The sequence below is a fragment of the Eimeria mitis genome, genomic scaffold (assembly GCF_000499745.2).
Source record: "Eimeria mitis Houghton genomic scaffold, Emh_scaff1197, whole genome shotgun sequence".
Taxonomy (NCBI): Eukaryota; Apicomplexa; class Conoidasida; order Eucoccidiorida; family Eimeriidae; genus Eimeria; species Eimeria mitis.
Genome location: NW_013568151.1, coordinates 956 through 1,548, shown reverse-complemented (window position 1 = coordinate 1,548; position 593 = coordinate 956). Strand labels below are relative to the sequence as shown.

The 593-nt window shown below is 48.7% G+C and overlaps 1 protein-coding gene across 1 annotated transcript in view; it reads right to left on the bottom strand.

Moving 5' to 3' along the window:
- EMH_0031660 (1-deoxy-D-xylulose 5-phosphate synthase, putative) overlaps positions 1 to 16 on the bottom strand; it is a gene marked incomplete at both ends in the record, with an annotated part of 6,728 nt that extends 6,712 nt beyond the window's left edge. The window contains one exon of the mRNA XM_013494540.1: positions 3 to 16. Coding sequence (XP_013349994.1) covers positions 3 to 16 — 14 coding nt within the window. The remainder of the gene's footprint in view (positions 1 to 2) is intronic.
- Positions 17 to 593: the final 577 nt, after the last annotated feature.

Below are 593 nucleotides of genomic sequence, written 5' to 3'. Positions count from 1 at the left end.
ACTCATCGACCTCCATCAGCGCCGTTCAGGGGATGTATGTCGCCCACAGAATGCAGAAGAAAGAAGGGGGCCTTTATGTTGCTGTCATTGGAGGGTTTAGGGTTTAGGGTTTAGGGTTTAGGGTTTAGGGTTTAGGGTTTGGGGTTTAGGGTTTAGGGTTTGGGGTTTTGGGAGGGTGGTTTAGGGTTTAGGGTTTAGGGTTTAGGGTTTAGGGTTTGGGGTTTAGGGTTTAGGGTTTAGGGTTTAGCGACGCGTAACGGTGCGTGTGCAGGAGCTCAGCGCACACCATAAAATCCCCCTCTTCTCCCAAAACTAAGCTTTAGGGTTTAGGGTTTAGGGTTTAGGGTTTAGGGTTTAGGGTTTAGGGTTTAGGGTTTGTGTTCAGGGGATGGGGGTTTAACCGGGGGTTTAGCGTATGAAGCCCTCAATGCTTGTGGGGTTTTGCGCTCTCCTATTCTGGTTATACTCAACGACAACCAACAGGTTTCTCTGCCGACAGGAACAAACTCAGCTGGTCAAACCCTAAACCCTAAACCCTAAACCCTAAACCCTAAACCCTAAACCCTAAACCCTAGGAGTTTCAGAGAAAGGGT